This window comes from Alosa pseudoharengus, unplaced genomic scaffold (genome assembly GCF_046254945.1).
Source record: "Alosa pseudoharengus isolate Yale_2024_CS ecotype anadromous, Long Island Sound unplaced genomic scaffold, YU_APseudo_1.1 YU_APseudo_1.1_scf_6, whole genome shotgun sequence".
Taxonomy (NCBI): Eukaryota; Metazoa; Chordata; class Actinopteri; order Clupeiformes; family Clupeidae; genus Alosa; species Alosa pseudoharengus.
Window position 1 is genome coordinate 13256529 of NW_027468848.1, and position 25992 is coordinate 13282520.

Genomic DNA, 25992 nt, shown 5'->3' on the forward strand with positions numbered 1-25992 from the left:
TGTCTGCTTGGTGACTGTGATGCCAAAATAGCAAAAGAGAAATGAGTCATCAATGTAACAATAATGTATGTGTGCTTTTCATTAGAAGTAGGATACGATGATACATCAGAAAAAAAGATATGATACTCATGAAATCTAGGCATGATATACCACTGTGGGAACAGATGGTATATAATCAGATCATCACTTTTGGAAACATTTCCATTTTGGCCTAAAAAAGGAATGGCAGCCATTCCATCATTTAAAGGAGAAGTTTTTTCAAACAGCGATGTTTCACATAGATGCCTGTTTGTTCGAGGTCACTGAGTACTGTCGGTACAAAATAAAATAAACAAAGAATAAAATAAATGGCGCTACCTAGCTCGAGTTGCTGCAGCCAACAGCTAAAACAGCCAGGCAGCTACAGTGCTACACTGGGGGCATCTTTAACATCATGCCCCCAGAGTGTAGCACTGTAGCTGCCTGGCTGCTATGACTGTTGGCTGTGAAAAATCTCCAGTTTGTTAGTCAGTGATGACTGACTCTGTGTGCTGTTAGTTGATAGTGAGTCAGTGATTTAAGGGAGTTCCCAGTTAGTAGAGATACACTGTGACTGTACCTGTAAAGGTGACTGTTAAGGCTAATGCTTTATCGAACGCTTACAGTATGTTAACTGACTCACTCACTCCCCCTGATGACATGTAAGATGAGATGAGATTTGTGTTTGAGTAAAGACAGAGGAGGCAGAAAAAAAGAAGAACAGAGACTACAATTATCAGGGAGTAAAAGAAGAAGAGAAAAGAAAGAAAGAGAACAAGCAGGAAGTAGAATGGCGGACAGGAAAAGATGTTGGACAGGAGAGCAGAGGATGGACGAACAAGGAATTGTTGAAAAAAAAAGGACACTGCCAGGCAGGACCATTTCTGTCAAACTAAAGCCGTGATGTGTGAAGGAGGAGCATCAAACTCACGTGTAAGGGAAGACCTCGAAGTCGGGTGATGTGCCGGGGATTTGGCGCATGGTTTTGGTGATGTTGAGGGCGAGCTCTCGCGCTCGCTTCAGTGATGCCGTGAACTCCTGGGAGTTGGTCACCGTTGTGTGGTACGCCATAAACCGAGTTGCTGCAGCAATGAAGACATTTGGAAAGACACAGAAGGGATGGAGAGAAAGAGGGAGGGAGGTGAAAAGAAAAGAAAAGAAGAAGAGAGGAGAGGGAAGAGAAGAGGATAGTTAGCCCACTCACACTAATGTTAACTGTTGATGGCGATATTGATCACATTCCACATGTTACATTTTTATTCCACATTCTAATTCTACATCGTTCTATAATGGGCCTCTGGCATTGTGTGATTCGGTGAGTCATTTCATAATCTCATAAGGGTGTAGTGTGATTCACATGCTGCCGATTCTCACCTATGATTTCTCCATTTGCGTCTCTGACCACTGCTTTGTCATACGCTCCCAACCCGCTGGCAAGAAGAGAGAGAAAAATCCTCATCAAACAAAGCAGATTTATTTATCACGTTAAAGGTACAGTCCCTGAATGGTCAAATTTAAATTCTGCGGTTGCCTGGGAACAGTGGTGGCTTACCCTTTGGGGCACTGCAGGTCAGGCCGGTTGTTGAGGAAGTCAGGCAGGTAGCGGTCGAACTGTGCCACGGTGGGTCTTAGCACGCCATCGAGTGGTGGGAACAAAATACATTTGCGCCTGCAGATGTCCTGAGCTGTGGTCACAAGGAGAAGACCAGAGGGTCAGGAAACATATCCAGCCAAGATTTACACTTTATATCCCACAGGCCATGTTGCTGAAGCATTAATGCTTAAATATACAGGAGCAGTTTTCAAACCAGCAATTGGCCAAGTTAGGAAAACAAACTCTGTCAGGGGACTCCTGGAGTACCAATTATTAATGTGCAGCCTCCCTCAGCTTCTCATTCAGCAGAGAAGTCTCAAAGAGGTAAAAGTACATGAACTAGGTATATTGTTGTGGTTTGCATTACAGTAGCATCTTGCTAACTACAAGACATCACTCTGAGTTTATATAAATGTAACCCTAACTCTAGATTTATGAACTATAGTGTTACCTGTGTACACGGTAAATAAAAAAAATATATTTTATGTGTAACTTGACGTTACACATTGACATTCGTTAACTCAAAGCAAAATGACTTTCGTTATGTTAACTGTGCTGATCTATTCTAAAGTGTTGTTTTTAAGAAAGTGGTTATGTTTACAACTCTAATGTGGAAAGTTAGCTAGGTTTGCTAGGTCTCCTAAGAGATTGGTAGTACACATGCTGTATACTGTTGATTTGAATACATACTCTCTGAAGCCGGACAGAATTTGTTTTTGTTAGGTCCACTGGTGTAGAGTCGACAGCATTTAGAACCAGGATTGAGCCAATCTATGAAGTCATCCACCCACGAGGATGCTGGGATGGCGAGGTAGGATCTAAGACAAAAGTTAAAAGCTGGGTTATAAACATGTACATTGCATAAGGGAAAGGTATTCTATTTTCCATGTTGCTTCCAAGTTGTTTGGCCTCTTCACTTGATGGTGGTGCATATATGTGCATTTCAAGAATGCATTTCTAGACTCAAACACAAATAGTGTGCAATGCCAATATCTTATCTAGCCTGTGTGGTTTGTTTACAACAAAAGCTACCACTCATCCACCTGTGTTACTCTCAGTTTTTTTACAACTCAATTTGCGATTCATGCCACCTTTTTCTCACATCCCAGACTGTGTTCCTGCAAGCTGTAATCAGGCTCATTAGGCACAAACAGATCCCTGGCTTACATAACTGGGGCCAAACATGCTGACGGAATTCCTCTGAATTTCTCTCTCTGTCTCTCACCCCACCCAGAGCCGCTCTATTTGATGCAAGGCCCTTCAACCATTAACTCTGCACTCTGCTCGCTTTGGCAAGGGCACAGCTCTAGCGCCGATAAGCGATAATGTAGGTGATTGGCTGCCCTTCAAGGACGAAAGGAAAAGCCCAGATAGTAGTGGACTTGAGAACTGATCCCCACCAGATACGGGTGAAATGCGGGTGTGATGTGGGTGAAATGCGGGCCAAGAGCATGTAAGATGCGGTCTTTCTGAGCCGGCTGCAGTGTCTGCTGTTATCAAGTGTGGTAAGTGTGTGTGTGTGTGTGGGGGGGGGGGGAGTGATAATCAAAGACAAGATAAAGGTGGAGGATAGCAGGTGAAGGCCAGGGGCAAGAACATTCAGCTGAAAAACAAGAAGCCTCCAACCCCATATGGGTGGGTGCTACACATTGGTGGTGGTTAGCGAGGTTCCCAATTCACTGTGAAGCGAGAGTCTAGAAAAGCGATATGTAAATAAACGTGCTGCTGGTGGATTTAAATACTTATTCTGATACAAAAAAGATTTTTAAATATATACCAATAGCAGGCGTTCTCAATCAATAAGCAATTTTTACGATTCCAACAGTGTGTGGAATTGAGCATGGGTAGAGAGACATAGGTATTTCCCTTGCAAAAGGGTAGATATGTCAATCAGATCAGGGATAAGTTACGTCTGCTCCCTCTAGAGGACGCTCACCTGTCAGGAAACTCTGTGGCATACTGAATCTTCTGAGTCAAGGAGAACGGATCACAGCCCACACTCGAGCACACAGCGTTCATGCCTGTTACACTGGTGAAGTTGAACCCTTTCGTCGTCACAAAGTACGTCGGCACGCCGACCTCCAGGTACTTGTACAGGTATTTGAAGTATTCCAGCATGTAGGAGTTCTGTGTAACCAAGTACCAAACATATGGGTCATGACTATATGCTTATTATACGTTTTGTCTTTATTCCTTTTAGATTTTGTATTTCTACTCATATTCCTGTTCCTGCATTTTGTATTACTTTAAAAAATAAGTATTACTTACTTTTTATTCTATCTGCATTTACATTTTCTATTATCAAATGGTTTATCTTGATTGAAAAGCACTTTGATTCAACTACATTTATACTAAAATGTGTGATATAAATACATTTGACTTGGCATGGCTTGACTACTCATAGCTTGCACACAAAGGCCCTTGTAGCCTGGTGATGTCAAAGACAGAGATGAGGAGGTGTACCGTTGGCATGGACAGCTCTTGGTCAAGACCCACTTTCACATGGAACATGAGGAATATACAGGAGCAGAACATAAACATGAACACCACCATCTGAGGAGAGAGAGAGAGAGAGAGAGAGAGAGAGAGAGAGAGAGAATATGCTTGAGAAAAGGCTAGATCATCTGAGCAGAAAAATGGTCCACACAGACACACACACACACACTCAACAGCTGGTTCCAGTTTGGAAGTTGAAGATGACTTGACTGGGTTATGTTGTGTGTCCAGATTAGCCATAGGACCACCTGCAAGTGCTACGTACCACCACTATCCTGGTAACGGGGTGAAGCAGCACAGGGGCGTAGAATTTCTTCATGAAGGGCAGCAGGATGCCCTGGTTGGGCTTTGTAGACCGCGGAGTGGACACGGTGACGCAGCAGGCCACCTCGCAGCGCGAGGCATCCTGACGACGTACGTCCAGCGAGAGCAGAGCCACGAACGCTGTCATCTGCAGCATGAAGTCCATGAGGACCGCCAGCGCGGCGTACAGGGCGAACGACCTGACCGCTGGCATCGTGCTCAGAGCACCTGAAGACACAGAGAGAAGAAATCGACTTTAGGGTAAATCTGTGGTATAGGTAATAGAAACTTAATTCATACAATGCATGTTTCTTTTTAAATAGATACTTAAGTATTCATTGTCCACTGTCCATTTACAGCCCAAAGTTCATTACTTATTCACACTGTTATGTAAATCTTTTTCATAGGATGTGACTAGAGATAAGTGCATGAATCTACTTTGTGTACATAAAACTGAAACAATGAACAATATATGTGATATTTAACTTCAGGTGTTTCTTACAGTAGGAACTGTGTTCAATGAGAAACATTGAGGACGTCTGTCTATGTGTCGACGACCTGGCGAGCCACATCTCGTACTCACCCATGAAGAAGCAGATGGACTCTGAGAGGCTACAGAGGAGCATGCTGGGAGCCACGTTCCCCAGGACACGACCGATCTGCTTCTGTCTCGATTCACCCACCTGCCGCGTGTCCCTCTAGAAATGTGCGTGTGAGAGAGGACAAAATTCTCGTAAACCAACGTATCTACATCATCAGAATAGAGCAGAATAGAGAGTGGAGTATGATGGCATATAATCAAAAAACACTTTGGACTTCATGAGTTAAGGCACTGAAACACAAACCCTTGGCCACCCTTATAAAATAACAGAAAGTTGCATGCCATCACTTGCATGTATTGATAATGTTTATTGACTAATTCATTGGTTAATTGATAGTGTACTAATGATTAATTGATATTGCATATATTACACCTCCTACTGCATGCACATGCGCATAATCAAAGCTGAGGCTCAACACACATCTATATGAAAAAAAGAAAGGTGCAAGCCATCATTTGCTTGTATTCCTTCAATAAATTCCTTGGTAACACTCCATAATAAGGTGCCATAATAAATAGCAAACTAGTAATTACCTAACCCTTTGTTAATTGTTACTAACATATCTATTTGGTACAAGTTAATAGTTTTTTCATCATTAATTAAATATTAGTTGTTTCCATAAAAACTGTATGTTAATGCGTTTAGCAAATCTATTAACTAATATTGCATTAATATGTGTTAATAGTTAACTAAATGTATTTTTGGCACTAATTAACAGTTATATCTTACATCATTTAAATGTTTAATGTTTATTTGCAAACTATATGTTAATAGAAAAGTTAATGACATATTATTATTTAACTAATTGTTATTAAACTGTGCTTCTGCCTATCCCAATATGAACCACTCTCCATAAGACCCTTACAATAGATAGATAGATAGATACTTTATTGATCCCCAAGGGGAAATTCAAGAAAAAAACATGGAGCTACCTTGACATGTTGCCACTGTTGTCAGCGCCGGAACCGCTTGCAATAAAGTTGGCTAAGCTTAATTAATATATTAGTGGTATATACCTATAAGCGTGGGGTCCCTTATAATAAAGTTGGTTAAGCTTAATTAATATATTAGTAATATATTACTATCAGTATGGGGGACCCTTATAATAAAGTTGGTTAAGCTTAATTAATATATTAGTAGTATATAGCTATCAGTGTGGAGCCCCTTATAATAAAGTTGGTTAAGCTTAATTCATATATTAGTAATATATAACTATCAGTATGGGGGACCCTTATAATAAAGTTGGTTAAGCTTTATTAATATATTAGTAATATATAACTATAGTCAGATGGTGAAGGGACTGAGACCAAAACTGGCTTCTCACATTTATTATTTTAGGAAAAGTTAAAACAAAACAACAAGTAGTTGAATGGGCTATATTACATGCATCATTCCTATACCATCACTGTCAGCCCTACTAGCAAGGGAGACATGGAATGTTCAGGTGCACAGAACGACAGTTTATTAATATTCTGAGACTCACTAAACACTCACAGACGTAGACCATACGGAGGTAATGCATAAACATAATGCTAAACTAAATGTACATTCATTTCCTGCTAGACTGAATTGCACTTTCCATGCACACTAAGCTAAACTGCTTAACTACACTGAATGCATGGAAAGTTGCTAGCGGAGTTTACAGCTAGTCATGTTAGACTCAGTGTGTATGAACTCGTGGTCATAATGAAAACATTAATAAACGTTCTCTAAGTCGCACCCAAATCTTAAAAATACATGTAAAGTAACATAATACAGGTGGTATATCAAAGTTTTCAACTTAAACAACATTTCACAGTTACAAAAGTGGGGAGTGCTTTATACAGTCAACCTACCCAATGCAAAGCATACCGCTTCTGATCGGCTATGGCAACAATACAAGGACAAAACGCAGCAGAACTGCAGTATAGCGTTTCTCCAAAGGGGGCTCCAAAACACCAATATCAATAAAGCTGCTTAATTACGGCGAAAATCACATACAAACACGAAACTACATTTCTAACTCTGTTACACCCCTCCCCTGAATTTCACCAAATCCAAGCAGCAACCAAATAGTACTTCCAAAGGCAAAGAGTACACTACTTTCAAAGACTAGACAGAGAGTCACCAATTACAGGACAGCCAACCACAAAGGTATCCAATAAGGATGAAGTGGAAGAAGAGGAGCGCAAACTCTCACACAACCAACCACTGGCAGTAGGGTGCCGTATGCACCCCACAAGACCATAAAGCCATAAACCATAAATTCCATAAATTCTCAACAAAGCTAATCATAAAAGCTAGATAAATAATGATATGTCATTAACTTTTATATTAGCATATAGTTTGTAAATAATAATAAATAAACATTTAACATTTAAATGATGTAAGAAATAACTGTTAATTAGTGCCAAAAATATATTTAGTTAACTATTAACATATATTAATACAATATTAGTTAATAGATTTGTTAAAACATTAACATACAGATTTTATGCAAACAACTAATATTTAATTAATGATGAAAAAACTATTAACTTGTGCCAAATAGATATTTTAGTAACAATTAACAAAGGGTTAGGTAATTACTAGTTTGCTATTTATTATGGCACCTTATTATGGAGTGTTACCAATTCCTTTAGTAATTGATAATGCATACACCAAAATACATTAAATAATGCATTATTAGTGGCTTATTTAACACCAAACAAATATTTCATCATGAAATGTGCCTAGTGTCTTCTGTATATCCAGTAAAATATTACATAATTTATAACCTACATTCTATGTTACATAAGTAAGTAAGTAAGTAAGTAAGTAAGTAAGTAAGTAAGTAAGTAAGTCTTTATCTATTTGATATATAATGTGTTTTTATGCACAGGGTACCCACATAATTGTGACTTAACAGTCTAATTTACTGGCCAAGTCTTCCTCTATCTCCCTACTGTGCCACTTCCCTTAGGACATACACTAAGATCACATGGAGAGTCCTACCTGATACTCCAAGACAAGGATGAAGATGTTGTCGGCGCCCACGGCCAGCACCAGGAAGGGCACCACCTGCAGGATGACCAGGGAGGAGGGGATGCCGATCCAGGCGTAGAAGCCCATAGAGGCCAGCACGGAGCAGCCCACCACCAGGATCCCGCCCAGGCCCACCAGCAGCCTAGAGTCCACCTGGAAAAGGGGGGGGGGGCAAAAAGAGGGGGAGAACAGGGAGGGAAGGAGAGATAGAGAGAAAGAGAGAGACAAGCATAGAGCGAAAGAGGGAGAAAGAAAGAGGGCGAGAGACAGAGAGGGAGAGAAGGGGGTGAGAGAGACACAGCAAGAGGGAGAGACAGAGATTCAGCATTGGAATGAAATAGTGTACTCAATTAATTATTAATTAGTAGTTATTCACTCTCCTCGTCATTTCATCCATTTTTCCATTTGTTAGAACTTCATTGAGGAAGTCCACTCTCTTATCTTAGGCTAACATTTTGTCAGTCATGTGAACTAAGAAATGTTCCTGGTATTTTCCTGAAGTGACTTGCTAATCAACATGACTCATTAGAGAAACCATAATCATTCTCTCTCTCTCTCTCTCTCTCTCTCTCTCTCTCTCTCTCAATATCAGGGATTTCCTGTTTGAAATGCCCCACCCTCCTTTAAACACACACACACACACACACACACACACACACACACACACACACACACACACACACACACACACACACTCAGACACAAAGACGACTCTGTCCCAAATCTGGCCTGGGTGTGGCCCTGGTCCGGCACTGCCTCTGACTCACTCACCAGTATGCGTTTGCATGAGGAGTAATCCCCCAGCGCCAGAGCGATGTAGAGGAAGATGACGGCGTAGCTGATCATGAAAATGGGGATGTCCTCCGCTGTGGTCCTGTTGATCTCGTCCTCCAGGGACCTCTGAGGGAAAACAAGGTCCACATGAAACACTTCTGACAATGTTGTTCAATGTTAAAACTAATATCAGGATATTTATCTGCACTGTAGTCAAACATTTGAGGAAACCCAGTTTTTTTGTGTGTTTGTTTATTTTCACAATTTATTACAGCCAATTTATTTACTGTGTCATCTAGCCCAGAGGTGCTTACAGTTAACATTGATGAACTGACTGATTTTATATTATTCTGTAGATTAATATAAATTACAATTCAAACATTATTGAACAAAATATTTGCCAATTATCCATAACAACATTTGCCAGTTATCCTCCTTGACTACAAAGCTTTAGAGTAACTTTGCTTACTTCAGCCATGTAAGCGAAGGTGAAGTTAACTTGGGGGTCAATCTGGTAAGCCTGGATGATGTCCAGGAAGCGTTGCTCCCACTCGAGCACCACCTTAAACTTGGGGTCGCCCCGAGGGTAGTTGTTCAGAGAGAATGTCACGATCAAGGCTTCAGCTTGAGTAAAGTCCTGACCTGTAAAAGGTGGGAAGCACACAGGAACTGGTCAGAGCCCTTGTAACGGTAGCGACAATCTAGCATTGGATTACACTGCTGAAAAAGAACCACCGCCATCTAATTTATTTTGTGAAAAAATAATAATAACTTCACAGGAATAATTGGACTAAATTGATTTAGATTCAACAGCATTGTCATTACACAGAATGCAGGTATGAAACCAACTAAAACTTAGTACAATGACGGTTAGTATCCTACTGCACATATAGGGCCAAAATGTTTATTTTCAGCTGAGCTATTTCTGATATCATGGGTGATCTCTTCTCTGTTTATTACCTTTATATCCTCCCACAGCCAGGAAGGGGAATACCGGGCCTCCGTAGTCTGCCATACAGCTCATCCCCAAAGCAGTGATGTCTTTGAAGGACAAGGGAGAGCTGGATTTGGGAAAATTATTGATTAATTAATGTTACATGAATGTCCAGCACCTCAACAATAGGTTTGATAAGTGTTGTTGACATTTGACGTTTTTTGATGGAATGTTTTTTTTTCTTTTCTATTTGATACAGTACAGTACATTGTTTTAATGGTTGCTCTAAATATTTTGCATTGCATATCATATGTGCCATATATTCACCCTCCTGTTAACGTACTTCACGCAGTAGATGAAGTGATCCCTCCAGTCCACCTCCTTGGTCACGCCCAGCTGTGTCATGTTGGCCTTAGCGTCCAGGTTCTCCACGCTGTTCTGGAAGTATTGGGGCAGACTGTTGACGGCGCAGTCGGTGATGCTGGGGTTGCTGGGGTTCAGAGGGGCGAAGCAGACGTCCTTCAGGCTCACATTGCGCTGGAGGTCCTCCGAGAAGAACTCTATGGCCTGGATCCTCTGCTGCAGCTCCAGGACCTGCTCGATGAGGTCTGAAGGATAAATGGACCAACCAGCAAAAATTAATTCATTTCAGTTTTATCCATTTTTTTCTTGTACATACATAAGCACATAAGTCTCACCCTAGACTACACAAAACCTTCAGTGCAAGTCTCCATTGAAAAAAGCCTTTAATTTTGGACTGGTCTCAGTCTCTGCATTGGACGCTGGTAGCTACAGTGCAAGTAACATTTTACATTGTAAAGTAAAGTGAGTGGGATTTATTCCTTGTGTCAATGAAGACATTGTCTCAAGGTGCTTTACAGAGATCAAAATGGCCTAGAACACGCACTTAGGCGACAGTAGCAGAGAAAAAGTCCCTTTTATTAGGAGGAACTCTTGAGAGGAACTTAGCTCAGTTTTAATAGGAATAAGAGTAACCATCATATTTATTGTTCTTATCTTATCTTATCAATTGTAATTGTAAATCTGTCTTATTTATGGAACAGTTATCGGTGGTGGAGGAGAGATAATAGGTTTCTACAGCAGGTACAGTAAGAGGTGTAGTAGTACAAGCACAGAAACAGGTTTGTTTCCCCGAGTTGTACCCTGTTGCTAATTCTGGATAAAAGAGTCAGCTCGTTGACAAGTAATGTGTGATTTAATAATGATCTCTGTAATCATTGCCACTGACCTTTAGAGAGGATGCCACTGAAGTTCTGCATTCCAAAAACCAGGGAGTCATACATATGACCAGGGCGTTGAGGCGCAGTCAGGATGAGCTGGTTCGTGCGGAAGAAGGGGTCGAAGTGTTGGTCATGGAAGTCCTTTTCGCGGCGGGCGCGGCTGGTGGGCGACGACCACAGCTGCACTGGGTCAGTGGTCAGCTCAATCTTGTACAGCCCGATGGCGAACACCACCACCACCACCAGGCAGGCCAGCAGCACCTTGACAGGGTTTTCAGCCATCATTGTGCCCCAGGCCCGGAAGAAGGAGCCCAGGAACTCCTGGGTGGCCAGACTGTTCCTGTCTGTGCACGAAATGTCCTTGGGATCGATGATGGGGTGTGCCTCACTCACTGTGTTGCCGTTTCTATCTTTCTTGTGGCCACCCTTCTCAGAGTCCTTCCTCTTTGAGTGCTGTCTCTTGAACTTGAAGATCAGGAAGCCCAGGAAGACAGCGGAGAGACAGCTGAAGACGATGATGCAGATGACCAGCACGCCGTCCAGCTGCCCGACGGCGAAGGGCTTGGCAGGCTCGGGCAGCGGGGGCAAAGCTGGACAGGACTCCTTGCAGTCCTGGCACGAGCAGGCCTGGCCACCGGTCGTCGTGTTCTCGTTGCAGCCGAGCGCCCGGCCCGAGTACACCACTATACCCGGCGGTGCCGGTTGGCCTTCGGGCACCAGGTTGAATTCGACTTTGAGCGGTGCCAGCCCGTTGCTGGAGTCTCCCTGAAAGTCATACCAGCGTTGCGCCGTGCAGAGGGCCGAACCGTAGCGGCCACACATGGTAGCGATGGCGTAACCGCCGGTGGCCGGGATGCGTACGTTCTTGCACGACTGGAAGGCGGCTTCGGCGAACGTATTGGATATGAACGACTGGTATCCCAGCACCACCTCCCGCGTCTCGTTCACCGCCGTTCCGTTGGTGCTGGGGGCAGGCGTCGTCGTGATTGTCATGTTCATCACCTGCGTGACGTTAACTATCTGGCTCTGGTCGGGGTGGCAGGTGTTGATGCAGTGGACGTGGGCGAAGTTGTCCGCACAGGACGGGCAGCGGTTCAGCACGGCCTTGGACAGCTGCAGGCTCTTTTGTAAGGAGTTGAGCTGGTTTATGGAGCAGCAGGCCTTGGTCTTCCCCACACCCTGGTCCAGCATGGGGCACACCTGTATCAGTTTCGTGTAGTGGGCACCCTGCAGTGGCCGGGCCGGGCTGTAGTTCAAGCAGGGGATGATGGGTTCGATCAGCGGTGAGTCAACGGACGGGTTTCTCCCACACTCCTCATAGAAGGAACAGTAGCCAGGTGCATGCTGGGCCTCTGTAGTGACCTGGAAAGGCAACGACGCACCAGAGGAAAGGAAAGTTTGAAATGAGATCTCTCCTTTGTGTATCTTATGTCTCATAGACAAAATTGAGCTCAATTAAACATCAATATAAAATTTTATAAAATGTAAAAAAAAAAAATCATATTCAATTCTGTTAGATTTCTTAAGATTTCTTGTCAATCTATTATGTTCATCCTTATTTCCACCACAGGGTTTTTTGGAGAAACAGGTCAGAACACATCTCTCCATAAGAGTTCTTTTTTTTGTTAGAGAAAGAAAAGCCATTTTCAAAAGGAAATTCTCCTCTGGAACTACTGCGCTGACAGTTTGCTGGAAAGTGTTACTTGAACTCTGTCATGATCACATCATAAGCACGCTACGTATAGCAAAAACTATAGTCTTTCATCAGTAATCCCAATTCAATATATATTTCATACAGCGCCACACTCTGGGTCATGTTCATGAGCCCCCATGTTCATGCCCCCAGAATGTAGCACTGTTTCTGCCTGGCTGCTTTAGCTGTTGGCTTCAGCAACTCGAGCTAGGCAAAACCGATTGTTTTCGTTTTTTTTTTGTACCAACAGTACTTGATGACCTTCAAGTTGACGGTGGGGGCTTAAAACACCATCAAGCTTCCATATAGTGCACCAGCAGGCCACTGTGCACTATACCTTTCTTACAGAGATATTTACCACCTAACTTAAATACTATAGCAACACCATATAATATTATGGTCATGCCAACAAAGCTTCAAATTTCAATTTGAATTTAGTTATGATACAGTTATGTCAGCTTTAAGACTGAGTGTCCAGGCAAAGTTCTGTATGAGCATAAATGCTTTAGTCTTACAGCCTGGATATGGTCATGTCTATGGCACATTTGATCTCATGGTCTGAACACCAGTATCAAAAAATCCTAGAAATATCTTTCGTTCTAATGATAAGTCTTTTACCATCTCTTTCACTGCCTAACCTTGAACTTTGCCATCCAGGCATAAATAAGGATTAGCTCTTCTGTGGATCTATGTACAAGCAGGGTTGATAAGCTGTTCTACCAGCTGTGTCAACTTTCAGCCCTCATTTAGCTGGCTTCTGTCTAAATAATTTTTAAAGGTTATGATAAGAGGTGTCAAACTAAATTAAAATCTCTAAATAGATAGTCAGAGTATTGGTTGTTTTGCTATTTATTTCCTACAGATAATAAATAATGACCGTCAATAAGCAGTCCGTGGAAACCACAGTTGTTGCATGTGGCAAGCTGTTTTCACCACTCTGGAATTTTGCTCTCTGGTATGCAGTTACTGAACTAGACAACTGTGAGGTAGACACGATCAATTGACCTGCCCTTTGGCACCTAACAACACACACAGTGTTTAAAGTATGTCTGTTGACTCTAGACACAGTCTGTGCTGTGTTTACAAAAAAAAAACACTCCCCCCTCATAATTAAATGTATTATTGTTTTCATTGTATTGTATGCTGTTAAATTGTCCATTTCAATGGAGTCTCCAAGCAGACTCCTTGAAAGCAGAACACAGACCTAGGAGCAAGTCATTTTCTTACACAACACTGTTACTCACACAGGGCAGTCTGGAAGTAACTATAAAAACAGATTCCAGAAGTATTTTCCCGTTAAAGCAAACAACACGAAAAAGCACCAATTGATAATAGAAAAGCAGCTTCTTACCAGAAAAGCAACACATGTAAACAAAGCCAATGTGAGAGTCCAGCTCTTCATGTCAGCCATACTGATTTTTGTTTTTTTTTAAATAATAATACTAAAACAATAAAGATGATTCCAGCCAAGCTGGACACAGGTGGAGTGTTACAGCCGACAGAGACAAAACCAGGGGCGCGAGAGGGGTTAGGAAGCCTAGCGTAGGCGAGAGATGTCCCCTTCTGCCTCCTGTTTCAAACAAGTGCAGGAAGTGTGGAAGATGAGCCTGTAGACACCTAGACACCTGTACCCACCCAGTTTAGCGTCACTTGGGCTTGTGAGCAATCAGATGGATTACGAGGATCATTCATATCTGGCCTGATCCGTGGTCCACCAATGAGAGACACTCTGTTGTTGGATGTAATCATTAACCTGCTGGCTGGAACATGATGGATTGTTGGGACCGGTTGACAGACGGTTGTCAAGGGAAACTAACAATGTTGAGCAAAAAGTAACTCCAGCTTCCAGTTAGGAGGAATCAAAATGCGCTTCATTCTGACATTGTGATGGTTATGATGGTACTGGTGGTGGTATGGCACAGTACTACATTGATAACAAGAGAGAAAAAAACTAAAAAATCCTCCATCAGGAATGACACAAAATATATTTACTTGCTGTTATTCCACAGGTTAGGCTTATCTATGATGTCTGGCTGTAATGTATTAAAAATAGTGAACTGTGAATTGTTGACAGGGACTACATTTATTGTTCAGTTCCAGTCCTGCACCACTCCATCTTCATCATGGTTATGTTCTTTTGCAGAGGGTTTTGTCCAAAACGACATACAATCATAACAATAAACATTATCATACATTTTTTTTTAAATAGTCATATAGCTGACATAAAGATACAAATACTAGTGATAGGCTAAAATATAAATTATTAATTATTAACATAATAATAATAATAATAATAATAATAATAATAATAATAATAATTAAAAAAAAACCATCAACAGCTGTGACTGTAAGAAGAAGTAGTTTAAGTAATACGAGTAAGACATGAGGTAAAAAAATGTCTTTCTGATTCTGTCCTTTTCTACCTCCAATTAAAAATAACTATTATGAACAATAAGAGCAGTATCTATTGCTGATGAGCACCTCTTACCACAATGCCAAGAGGTTATGATCAACTGTTTATTAAGAAGCGTGCATGATTATACACACAATTGCATTACTTGACACAAGGCTGATTTTATTTTTCTCAGTTGATCTCAGAGTGCAATTTAGATTTAATTATGAATGATTTTAAAGCTACTCATTTGTTTGTAGTTCACTCGATCGGACTAGTTGAGGGAACAGCGTGTCAAAAGTCAAGTATTGGTTGAGATGAAATCACAGAGTGAAAATCTGATATCAGGAATGAATCAAGGACGCTTACTCTCACCCTGAACATTGAACCATTACCTTAAAGAACCATGTTGATCTGTTTGCTAGGTCATGTAGTATGGTAGACTCTCTGATTCTGATTATTTCACACTTCACGGTATACAGTAGGCAATGGCTTTCAATGAGAGTTAAAAGCTAATGAGAAATGAAATTAATAGAAATAAATCCATTAATCCATTAATATATAACTAATGAGGTTTGCATATTCAGACAGTGTATTAGAAATCTATAAAGCCTCTATTTTATGATAATGATTATGGGATTTGGCGCTTTTGTCCAAAGCTACATACAATAACAACAATTCAATAGTTACATTTAACAGTAAACAATTTAAAAAGCTGAAAAGACTACATTAAGGAGAATAGCAATCACAAACAACAATGTCAATTCAATCAATAGCCTAATGAAAATAAACAAATATACTATAATATACAAACCATAACGCATAAGAAATTCTTAATAAACTAAGTGCATGTTAAACAGATATGCCTTTAGACCCCTCTTGAAAGACCCAAAACTATCACAGGAATGGAGAGCACTGGCCAACTCATTCCACCAACATGGAACCACTGAGGAAAAGAGTCCTGAATTTGACCTAGCGTTTATGGCTGGTGGAACCACTGAGGAAAAGAGTCCTGAATTTGACCTAGCGTTTATGGCTGGTCGACAAAACAGATGCTCATCAGAAGACCGCAGTAGGCGGTTGGGGATCTTAATCACTGAATTAAGATAGCAGGGAGCAGAACCGGTCAATGTCCTATAGTATTTTGATCCATACCATGCTGGTGTCAAGCGACCTTAGTAGATGGGTCTTCAGTGAGGGGTCAGGTGGGTCCTAAGATGAGTTGTGCACAAGCCTGATGCCCCAACGTGAAGTCGATGTGAGAAATCAAACAGGCATGTGGGCAAGAGTGAGAGAGGAGCTTGTGAAGGACATCCTTGCAGCTGTGATTCGACCATAGATCAAGCCTGTAGAACACTGCTGTACAGAGGATCTACACTGTACGCCGTTGAATCTCATGTAGTATACTGGTGAGATTTTTACTTTACTATATCTGTAATCTGTTGCTTTTGTCTTGCTCTGGAATCCGATTTCATTTGATTGTTATATACAATTTATGGATAAGGGTCCTCTGCCGAGTTGGTTAATAGTATGCTTATCTGAGTCTGAGTCTGATGCTTATCTGAGTCTGTTCTTAATTTTCAGATTTGAAAAGAGTGAGATTCAGTTCAGCATGGCCATCCTATTCCAAGACCAGAAGGTATTCTATAGTCTGTACAGGGGGGGGGGGGGTTTATAAGCAAAAATAAATAAAAATAGAATGACACGAGAAGTTACTAATTATGGTCAAAACTGTCTATTCACCAGGCCCATTTTCATTAGTGGCAATTATTGCTGAACCTATAGTAAATGGTAGCATTGTCTTTAGTGGGACAAGTGCCATTCTGTTTCCTTATCTGGTGCTCTGCGTCTGCTGGCTGTGGTCCATCCCTCCCTATCAAGGACTCATCTTTCTCAAGGCTGGTCTTAACTGATTCTGGATGGAGAGCAAAGGCAGTGAGATATCACCTATCATCAGCTCACAGGTTTTATCAGGGGCTTATAAGAAATAACACATATGAGACAGATCTGATATAGGTGCTAAGTTCTCAGTGACATTCCCAATCACTCTCTCTTTATGTTTTCAACATTTGTAGGGTGGTGTGGCATTGTCATCACACAGAGAGTCTTTCAGCACCAAGCTTAATGTTAATTGTATCAATCTCATTCTATGACAAATTTGCCTGTTTTACAGTTGTGTCCCTACTTTTTGTCAACCCTGCCTGACTATAGAATGCTATTCACAACTAGGATATGTTAACACCTTTTGAGGATAACTTTTCAAAATAACTTTATGGTTATAAAGTAGAAAGATAACAAAATTACTGATTCATGAACTTAATTTGGCCATGGAGTTCATGCCTAAACACTGTCAATAATTATATAGTATAATTTTGACCATTAATTCTGTCAGTAACATAAAGGTGGATTTTGTCAAAGAAAAATTGAGGTTGTGAACTGTATCTCTGTAACCATATGTTAGATACATATATTGTCACGACTCACACTTGTGTGACATAAAATCAACTTGCAATAATGTGTTACTTATTGTTGAGTGTGCTGTTTACATGACTATGTTATCATAGTATCATATATTTCCTGACTGTAAGCCAAGGTTTATACATTGTTTTTGCAACATTTCTTCAGCAATGAGGTGAAAGCACAGGGGTGAATTATACATGGAAATGCATTTGTTTTCTTAATTATTTTTTATGTGTGAAGCATAATCTGATTCTAATTCATTGGGCTATTGAGCAATGTGGTTAATACAGGGGTGTGGTTAATATATGTTTTTTTTTTCATTTGCATAAAACACTGTCCTGCAGATTACACAATCTGTCTAATATATGGTAAATTACTGTAGAAATACAGTGTTATTTAAGTAAAGTCAAAATTCGATTAATGTAACAACTGCTGTAAGCAGTTGCCCTGTCAACTTCTTTCCATATCTAATCAGTGATTCCATCACACTTAGCATTGATGGTTCCAACGTCATCTCCTCCACTCACGTCCACAAACTTTGGAATCATCTTGTAACCATCTCCTTCTTATCAACCCCTTCACCAAAACTGCCTTCTTTCACCTCTGCAACATCGCTTGCCTCCTCCCCTCTCTGTCCAGCTGAAACACCCATCCATTCCCTCATCACCTAGATAGATATAGAGATGGAAATATACTTTATTGATCCCCAATGGGAAATTCAAGGTCCCAGTAGCTTATGACATCACACACAACATACAGTACACTACAACATAAACATGATGAACAAATCCACATGACTAATAAAGACAGTAAAATATACTAAAGATACTAAATCAAGGATCCACATGAATGTACCCAGGATGTATGAGGTGCTTGCAGTGAAAGGGCAAGGACTGACCCTACTGTATGTTTCTATGTTTCAGTATGCAGTGGTAAGGTGCTCTATGAGGTGTGTGTCATGGTGGTAGTGCAAATAAGTCCAACAGTGCAACGGTGCAGGGATTAAGTTTAGTGACCAGCAATACATATGGACAATATAACAGACCAGTACTGTATATGGACAATATAAGAGACCCATATTAAATATGGACAATATAAGAGAAAAATGTAAGCATAGTAATATAATAGTAGTACAGTATAATTATATGCACAATATAAGAGACAAATGTAAACATAGTAATATAAGAATTATAGCAGCAGTGCAAGGATAGGTTTAAAGTAATAGGGTATCAGCCACCAGCCATCAGCCTCCAGACTGGAGTACTGCAACAGCATTCTCTACGGACTACCTAAGAAAATTACCAATAAACTTCAATATGTCCAGAGCTCGGCTGCCCAGCCAACACATCACTTATGTCCTCCATAACCTCCACTAGCTCCTAGTCAAACACAGGATTAACTTCAAAATACTTCTCCTCACATACAAAGCTCTCAATAACCTTGCCCCTCCATACCTCTCTGGCCCCTTTATCCACTACATTCCCACCCACCGCCTCAGGTTTCACTACCATTGTCATTTCATTTATTTTCATTATAAAATCAATCTCTAGGTATGGTGAAGGATATATGATGATGTGGGGCTTTTTAATTCCATTAATTAATTTATTAAGGCATTACGATCCATTTCCAAAATATGTTTTTTTATTCCTCTTTTTAGTCAACTTAAGCATGGGTGTATTGATGTGCACTATATATATACAGGGATGTAGTGGAGGCTAAACACAAGTAAACACAGTTTATCCACCTCTGAAATTTTAGAAAAAGAGTTTAGCCACCTTTCAAAAGAGTTTACTCACCAATTGCAACTTTTAACATTCAAAAATCACACTGTATTATCCACATTCACACTATGTACACTCATCAACACTCTATTCAATCCATTAAATATTACTGTAATAAACATTAGACAATAACCTCCACCATCATCAAACATGTTCTGAATGCATTTTTAAAATATCTGATACCACATGGCACAGTCCATCTTACCGTTATCACAGAATTCATAGTTTACTCACCGCTTACTTTACCACTTATTTTACCACTACACTTCTGTAAAGTCCTTTGGTAATTAAAACAACCCCACAATAGCACAGCCCCTCCACCGTAATTCTCCTTAGTATAGCCTATTCGAGCCTCCTCTTTCAGTATAGCCATTCTTCTATGTACACCAAACACACCTAAAGTGTTTCTAGCCAAAGGGCGCAATTTTCTTTCATCTGACAATAGACCACACTTCCAGACAAAGTCACTGTACCATTCAGTAACTCCATGCCATTCACATTGGTAATTAAATGACTGGACAGGTGTTTACATGCCCTCTAAATAATCTATTAGCAGTGAGGTCACAAGATTTTTTGGGGGACTTGGTGACCCCAAGATGATACCTTTGTCTGTAACTCTCCAACAGTGGTTCTTGCCCATCTTACCATCCTCCATACTGTAGGGGGGCAAGATAACCATTTCCAGATAATTACATTAGGGTACTGTATATATTATGCTTTTATGTATATATATATATATATATATATATATATATATATATATTTTTTTTTTTTTTTTATTTATTTATTTATTTATTTTTTTTATTATTATTATTATTATTTTTTTTGCAGTTGGGATTTGAAAAAGGCAGAACATTTCCAGGGATGTGCCTACATATATTGACATGTTTTGATATGGACAGAATAATAAAAAAAAGTTGGATCCAACTTCTATCTTTATCTTTGACTTTATCTGGTTACCCTTCCCTGTAACTGTAACTGTGACTAGATGTCCTTGGTGATAGCATGGAGTCCAGTGGTTAATATGTTTATTGGGACTGTAGGCTGTATCTCACAGAACCTCTTTTCTGATCCAATGACACTCTCTGACTCATCAATCATTCACAGAACCTCTGTGTGCTGCGCATTTATATGTGTTTCTAAAAGCTACATGATCACAGGAGGATATCACAGTGATTCATCTAGAATTCAATGTTTGCGGGATCATTTAAGCACTGTAAAAACGTGATTAATAATCTGGACTTTTGCTTTTATTCGCCAAACTCAACCTGCTTTTATTTTGACCAGCCTGGCCTTTAGTTAGCCTGGAGATTCCAGACCCTGGTAGATTAAGGGTCTGGCCACGAATAATGTCATGGCCCAACTCAAGGGGCGGCACCAAGCATGCATTTGAAAATCTCACTGCATGCAATTGGATAACACAATACGACCAACATTTACTGACTGATTCCGGACTTCGACGCACACCCGCCTATATCAGATACACAGATGTGAATGGCTTCCCGTAATTCAAGTGGCAAAAGTAACGTGCATCATTTACTCATTGCCAGAGTGTCTCGCAGAGACAATTCAAACTGTGCTCTTGCGAGAACTCTGAAGTTTCCAAGGTAGCCTTTACAGAGGTGGAAAAAGTACGAAAATATTGTACTCAAGTAAAAGTACCAATACCTTGATGAAATATTACTCAAGTAAAAGTTAAAATACCGATCTGAAAATGTACTTAAGTAAAAGTAAAAAGTAGTTCATTTAAAATGTACTTTAAGTAAAAGTTACTTAGTTACTTTTTTTTTTTGGGGGGGGGGGGGTTACCAGAACAACCAGTTTTACCAGAGACTTTCTAATGAGGAGATACAGCACTCAAAAAATCCTCCATAGTAATGCATGGGGTTAGTCAGTTGTCTACAAATATCACAACCGCGGCAAAACGTTGACATGTGAATACATTGAGCCAATGATGTGGTGTGTTGTAAAATACATTGAGCCAATCATGTGGTGTGCTGTGAAGACATCATGCCAATCATCTGTTGTGATCTCGCTTGCTGGAGCAAGATTGGTGTCGTGAAGCCTTACGCACACGCATTTCTGCCGAAATAGATGCACGATAAGTGCCCAAAAAGTTTTGCAATATGGCCGCCGAGTGGAGGTACTTGCCTGAAAAGGACTTTGGTCCTAGCTCGAGTTGCTGCAGCCAGCAGCTAAGGCAGCCATGTTCATGCTCCCAGTGTGTAGCGCTGTAGCTGCAGCAACTCGAGCTAGGTAAAACCGATTGTTTCAGTTTTGTTCATACCGACAGTACTCGGTGACGTTGAGAAATGGAGTTCTCCTTTAAGTTTGAGCAGTAGTTGGTTTTCAAAGTTAGTTGCACTCATCCTTGCGTCGCTTTGCAGTGAACAGTAATCCAGCACAACTGAAAAGCCCCTCACAGGCAGCTGAGGCAGGCAGGCCAATGTTGAGTTGCAGAGAGGTTTTTTTTTATATTTGGAAACGAGCAGAAGGTTCAGCAGATTAAAGGGCGTCGAACTGGGGGGGAGAGTGGGAAGTATAGGGCCTCAATGGAGGAGAGGGCCCTTGAAAAGTGGAATACGGGGGGTACAACATTTTCACGAGGCATTAGTAATAACTCAGGTAATCCACACATAAAAAATCCAAACAACTCCATAAGTAGAGTCATGTGTAATGAAGTGGATTAACACAGGGAAAAAGTATTGAACAAGCTAAGAAAAAGCACTAAGCCAAGGAAAGGGAAGGAACGAGCAGGAATCTGTAAGTAGTTAGAGTAGTTATCCTTTCTATCTGTGCAAATTAATATAAGCTTGGTTAGTATATTGATGGGCTATAAAAAGGTTTTTCATTACCAAGGTGTCACACAAGAAACATTTCATAATGGATAAAAGCAAAAAGCTCTCCCAAGACCTTTGCAACCTTATTGTTGCAAAACATATCAATGAAACTGGTTACAGATGCATTTCAAAACTTCAGAATCTTCAGTAAGCAGCATGAGAGCCATTATCTGCAAGTGGAAGAAACATCACTGCCATGCAGGATCTCCTCGCAATATTTCTGACCAGGAAGTCAGAAGGATAGTCAATTCCAAGAGCCAAGGACCACTTGGAGAAAGCTCAAGAAAGACTTGAAGGCAGCCATTTCAATTAAATTCAATTAAACAGTTCTGGAAGTAACTAAAGATCAGGATTAACAAGAGGGACCCCTGGAATCTGTTTAGAACAATGGGCCAAAATCACACCTGATATTGTGACTAATACGTTTTGTCATACAGGAAATGTCTTGAAGCTGTCTTTACAAACAAAGGCTTTTCCACAAAGTATTGAAGAAATTTCAGTAGGCACGTTCAATACTTTTTTCCTGTGTCATTCCACTTTAATACACATAACTCTTATGTTTGGATTTTTTATATGTGTGTTAATATAATGTGTGGTGAAAATTTCGAATAGACTCACTGGAAGTTTAAGCTAATTACTGAAAATATAGCCTATATATGTCCACCATAAATTTATTTTACCTGAATATTTTAACTTCCAAATTAAATGTCAAAATGAATGTCAGACGAAATTTAAAGTTTGACTGACTGGATTTTGTATACAAAACATAGTGAAAACTGTCTAAGGTCACTCTCACTCTCCCTTGCTAAAGAGCTAAATGGTTTAGTCCGCCTGCACGATTCATAAGGTAGTCTATCTTTTGTTTATTTAGTTGAGCATAGTAGTGGACCGCTAATTGTTGTGCTGCTGGTGCAATGTTTTCTCCAAGAAAGCCAAGTCAGGTTACTGAAAAGAGAGACATCAAAATAAGGGGAAACAACTGCTAATACACTTCTTTCCAAAGAAAGGTGAGCACAAACCTCAAAACACGAAATCCCATGGTGTTTGCTTGAATATCTCCGCTATCATTAGTGCTAAAACGAACTGAGACAACCCATTGAAATAGCGGAAAATACACTTTCATAGGTTAGGCTACACATGTAATCTGATGCATCTCGTGATCCAGCTCCATCTCCATCACTTTCAGAAAGACTGCATGGCGTCAGCTTGATTCATGTCCTGTTGGCTACATGCTGATCATTATCACTAGGTTAGTGGTTTAGGGCGCGATTTCTTTTCTCTCCCTTTCTGTTTTCGTTAGTCTTAACTTTTTTTTTTTTTACTCAAGTAACGGATGGGATTTTTTATGTAGCGAAATACAAAATGTAATCAAGTAAAATTTAAAATACCGATTTTATAAACTACTAAAAAAAATACAAAATACTCAGTACAGCAAATGTATTTCGTTACTTTCCACCTCTGAGCCTTTAGTTCCTTTCGCACAAAACTTTTGCTCAGCAAAAATGAGAAATGCTATCAAATTGATTATGGTATGCATAGTGGGTAATGGACACATATATGGAGTTAGTTAGGGAGTCACCACCACTTTCTTCTGTCATTCTTTACCATGTTGGTGAATCTGAATGAATTTGACTGTAGTGACTGTACTGTGGTGTTCATTGCTTCTGTAAAATGAACTGAACGATTAAATTTACAGAGGAATGTAACCGATCTAATGATGTGTATTGCATATCCCTGTTGGGAACTGAACGATTCAATTTAGAGAGGAATCTAACCGATCTAATGATGTGTATTGCATGTCCCCTATTAGGAACTCTGGCTCTGCCTTTTATCCACAGTGACTTACAGAGACCAATTGCAGGGACAGTCGGTGGGGCCTTAAGCAGTCGAAAGATTTGATCATTCATTATAACCCACAGTGTAATATAACTCAGATTAGCAAGAATTACACCAAGCAGTCAGAGTCCTTGATAACTTGTTTTTGGTTGGGTCAACCTGTTCCTCTTATCAGTTTTATGATCCCATTGCTGGCTCATTCATACAGTCTCCCATCCACACACACACACACACACACACACACACACACACACACACACACACACACACACACCCTTGATAGAGCATTGGTAGCACAAATGTCAAGACACAAACCCAGTCACCCACCTGTGCCTGACAGTGGCTGCCAGAGGGAAGTACCAGGGCTGCATGTCATGCCGCTATCAGGTGGCGCTCACCTTTACCTCTTCTTCCACCCTTATCTCCCGTGCCACCATCATGCCAATCAGAGGCATGATAGCTGTTGATGTTGTTTTTTATTCAGCTCCTTTCCTTCGTCCTTGGCCCACTTGGCCCACGTGCAGGCAGTCGATTACTGAGTGATTAGATCAGGCAGGCAAATTAACAAGTGAAAGGATAGAAAGATGGAATAACTGTCGCAGCACTTCACAAGCTACAGTATTCATCCCCTTGGATATTTCCACTTTTATTGCAAATAAAATTTGGTCTTTTTTACAATCATTTACAAAAATCCCCTCTTTAATGTCAAAGTGAACGCAAATTTCTACAAAGTAATGTTAATTAATTAACATTAGCATATTACATATTATATTACACTGAAAATGAAATGATATATGGTTGAATAATGATTCAAATAAAATATCAGTTCTAGTTTTATCAGTTCAGTGCCAGGGCATTACTGTGTCTTCAATATGAAGGGGGGGAGGGGGGGAGGTAGATACCAAGAATTTAAAACAATCGGGGCTTAGCCTAAAACTTAGCAAGGGTTCAGGAGTGTCAACCCCAGGACAATTTCATAAATACTCTTAAGTAAATGTGCAATTTCTGCACACTTTCAGTCAGAGAATAGGGCCCACAGTATGCCTATAACACGCATGCATGATCTGTTCCCTCACTTATTTTCCAGACATCTGCATGAAAACATTTAACTCACAAGGGAAATGGACATGGCCATACTGTAGGTTACCCGAAACTACATTTTGTGTGGACATCATAGTGTTAAAGACAGAGATTTAGGCCTATCCAAATAGATTTCCAGCTTAGTGCATTAGCCGTGTGGAGGCAGTAGAGGCAGTGGTTCTCAAACTGCCATGATCAAAGACGCTTGAGTGGGTAAGAGCCAGGTGTGTTTGGTGTATTATTAAGTATTATTATGACCGCCGCGCAGCGAAGCGGCGGTCATATAGGTTTAGTCAGATTTTTTTTTTTTTTATGTGTACATTTAGTGACCGTCCACCAACAAGGATTCCCGGGACACTGAAAGACTGGGGTACACGAAACTTGGTGGGCATGTAACCCCACATGGATAGCATGGAACCATCGCTTTTCGTTTTTTTCGTTTTGATCTGTAGCCCCCCCGCTGGACTGGACCCCCCGAAAGGAGGGTATGGCAGACACAGATTTCTGTGAATATCTTGAGAACCGTAGGGCCTAGGATGACCAATTTTTTGCGTATGTTTGCCTCCAGGGGTCATGTAAACCCATTCCATATGCACACATGTGCATAAACAGATACACACGCACACACATACATTCACAGTAATCCTACGTATGACACATACTCACACAGTAGACATATATACGCATGCATGCACATGCACACACACAGGCACATAAACAGGCAAACACACAAGCACATGCACATGCACGCACACACACCCACCCACACACACATAAACATAAACATGTACACGCACACATGCACATAATTCAAGAATTTCTCAGAATTATGAACAGGCAAGATGGGGGTGGGGTTGTATAAAATGTATATTACATGTGAAATCTATGAACTAATCATGTTTTAGTACTTGTTGTCTAGCAGATACCAGTGAGAATTGAGTGTGC

General features: G+C 40.5%; 1 protein-coding gene across 1 annotated transcript in view; it reads right to left on the reverse strand.

Annotated features, from left to right (window-relative positions):
• Window positions 1–24422, reverse strand: part of LOC143106806 (NPC1-like intracellular cholesterol transporter 1) — a 27039-nt gene extending 2617 nt beyond the window's left edge. Inside the window, exons 1-15 of the mRNA XM_076271283.1 lie at window positions 24366–24422; window positions 10974–12327; window positions 10068–10332; window positions 9751–9851; window positions 9260–9432; window positions 8788–8916; window positions 7987–8169; window positions 4995–5109; window positions 4374–4639; window positions 4076–4165; window positions 3549–3739; window positions 2303–2430; window positions 1571–1703; window positions 1393–1448; window positions 950–1100 (exon numbers count right to left, since the gene is read on the reverse strand). Coding sequence (XP_076127398.1) covers window positions 950–1100; window positions 1393–1448; window positions 1571–1703; window positions 2303–2430; window positions 3549–3739; window positions 4076–4165; window positions 4374–4639; window positions 4995–5109; window positions 7987–8169; window positions 8788–8916; window positions 9260–9432; window positions 9751–9851; window positions 10068–10332; window positions 10974–12327; window positions 24366–24422 — 3392 coding nt within the window. The remainder of the gene's footprint in view (window positions 1–949; window positions 1101–1392; window positions 1449–1570; window positions 1704–2302; window positions 2431–3548; window positions 3740–4075; window positions 4166–4373; window positions 4640–4994; window positions 5110–7986; window positions 8170–8787; window positions 8917–9259; window positions 9433–9750; window positions 9852–10067; window positions 10333–10973; window positions 12328–24365) is intronic.
• Window positions 24423–25992: the final 1570 nt, after the last annotated feature.